A 2,538-nucleotide genomic window follows, 5' to 3' on the forward strand; every position below is an offset into this window, starting at 1 on the left:
TACGAACAAAGCAACTGGATGTGATGGAATTCCAGTTGAGCTACTTCAAATCCTGAAAGATGATGCTGTCAAACTGCTACACTCAATATGCTAGCAAATTTGGAAAACTCAGTAGTGGCCACAGGACTGGAAAAGGTCAGTTTTCACTCCAATCCCAAAGAAAGGCAATGTCAAAGAATGCTCAAACTACTGCAAAATTGCACTCATCTCACACGCGAGTACAGTAATGCTCAAAATTCTCCAAGCCAGGCTTCAACAGTGTGTGAACTGTGAACTTCCAGATGTTCAAGCTGGATTTAGAAAAGGCAGAGGAACCAGAGATCAAATTGCCAACAACTGCTGGATCACAGAAAAGCAAGAGAGTTCCAGAAAAGCATCTATTTCTGCTTTATTGACTATACCAAAGCTTTTGACTGTGTGGATCACAATAAACTGTGGAAAATTCTGAAAGAGATGGGAACACTAGACCACCTGACCTGCCTCTTGAGAAATCTGCATGCAGGTCAGGAAGCAACAATTAGTACTGGACATGGAACAACAGACTGGTTCCAAATCAGGAAAGGAGTACGTGAAGGCTGTATATTGTCACCCTGCTTATTTAACTTATATGCAGAGTACATCATGAGATATGATGGGCTGGACAAAGCACAAGCTGGAATCAAGATTGCTGGGAGAAATATCAATAACCTCAGATATGCAGATGACACCACACGTATGGCAGAAAGCAAAGAACTAAAGAGCCTTTTGATGAAAGTGAAAGAGGAGAGTGAAAAAGCTGGCTTAAAGCTCAACATTCAGAAAACTAAGATCATGGCATTTGGTCCCATCACTTCATGGCAAATAGATGGGGAAACAGTGACAGACTTTATTTTGGAGGGCTCCAAAATCACTGCAGATGGTGACTGCAGCCATGAAATTAAAAGACACTTGCTCCTTGGAAAAAAGTTATGACCAGCTTGGATAGCATATTGAAAAGCAGAGACATTGCTTTGCCAACAAAGATCCATCTCTCAAGACTATGGTTTTTACATGTGAGAGTTGGACTATAATGAAAGCTGAGCGCTGAAGAATTGATGCTTTTGAACTGTGGTATTGGAGAAGACTCTTGAGAGTCCCTTGGACTGCAAGGAAATCCAACTAGTCCATCCTAAAGGAAATCAGTCCTGAATATTCATTGGAAGGACTGATGTTGAAGCTGTAACTCCAATACTTTGGCCACCTGATGTGAAGAGCTGACTCATTTGAAAAGACCCTGATGCTGGGAAAGATTAAAGGTGGGAGGAAAAGAGGACGACAGAGGATGAGATGGTTGGATGACATCACCAACTCAATGGACATGAGTTTGAGTAAACTCCAGGAGTTGGTGATGGACAGGGATGCCTGGCCTGCTGCAGTCCACGGGGTCACAAAGAGTTGGACACTGAGCAACTGAACTGAACTGAACTGAAGATGTCAGAAATTCCCAAGAGTTCTGTGAATTTCAATTTCTTATTCCTCAATCTCAAATATTAACATCTGTCAAGAATTTGAGGAGGGCTTCACGTCTGGGGAAAAACTGGTGGCAGCTGGTGGCAGCGAGGGCATATCATGGAGCATCTTGAAGGTGTCATCAACAAACCAGAAGCAGAGATGTCCCCACAAGAGCTGCAGCTCCATTATTTCAAAATGCATGATTATGATGGCAATAATCTGCTTGACGGCCTAGAACTCTCCACGGCCATCACTCATGTTCATAAGGAGGAGGTAAATGAGCAGGCACCAATGAACGAAGATGAGCTGATCAACTTAATAGATGGTGTTTTGAGAGAGGATGACAAGAACAATGATGGATACATCGACTATGCCAGGGGAATTTGCAAAATCCCTGCAGTAGACCCGATGTGGCCATCTCCCAGTTAAATGCAAATCTGACCCATTATAATGTGATCAGACACTTTATGTAATGCAAAATAACTCATTTCCAAAATACTGCTTTGGTATTTTGGTAAAAACCTGTAGCAACTTGTTATACTGGGGTGAGAAAGAGAAATCAAGAGAAATGAAAAAGCAGAGGAATGGGACCGACTGTAGTCCCCAAGTACTGTTAAATATCTTATTGGACAAGAGCTTGATAACAAAAAATCCTTTTAAGAATATTGGATGATTGGAGCTGAGCACTCAGGAACTTGGATGGAGAATGCTGCTAGGCTCTTGGTTTTAATTCATGCTACCTGAAAAGTAAGACAAGCTTTTGCTAACTGGACACACTTTTCAGTAACTGAAGGAATGGAATGAATGCCAAATGTTTCCCCTGGGGGTGTCCTGTCTCTTCAGAGGAACGTGGTCGGTATTCTGTAAAGTTCCCCTGGCCTAAATGATTACTTGTTCTGGTCAAGGGAGTATTTATTAGGCTATTCAAAGCCACAGATCAGAAGAATGTCAAATAGTTGAGCTAGCCAGAGTCTAAGATTCTGTATCACCTGGGACTTTGGGAACACCACACCACTGACCTAAGTCATTCACCTTTTTCAGTTCTTCAGTATCTTATACTACTACTGC

At 42.1% G+C, this 2,538-nt stretch overlaps 1 protein-coding gene across 1 annotated transcript; it reads left to right on the top strand.

Annotated features, from left to right (window-relative positions):
- Positions 1-1,574: 1,574 nt before the first annotated feature.
- Positions 1,575-2,092, top strand: LOC102285725 (multiple coagulation factor deficiency protein 2 homolog). Its single transcript, XM_070378527.1, is given in 2 exon segments — positions 1,575-1,845; positions 1,847-2,092. Coding segments are annotated over 2 exon segments (285 nt in total). The 5' UTR covers positions 1,575-1,587; the 3' UTR covers positions 1,874-2,092.
- Positions 2,093-2,538: the final 446 nt, after the last annotated feature.

This window comes from Bos mutus, chromosome 10 (assembly GCF_027580195.1).
Source record: "Bos mutus isolate GX-2022 chromosome 10, NWIPB_WYAK_1.1, whole genome shotgun sequence".
NCBI classification, from domain to species: Eukaryota; Metazoa; Chordata; class Mammalia; order Artiodactyla; family Bovidae; genus Bos; species Bos mutus.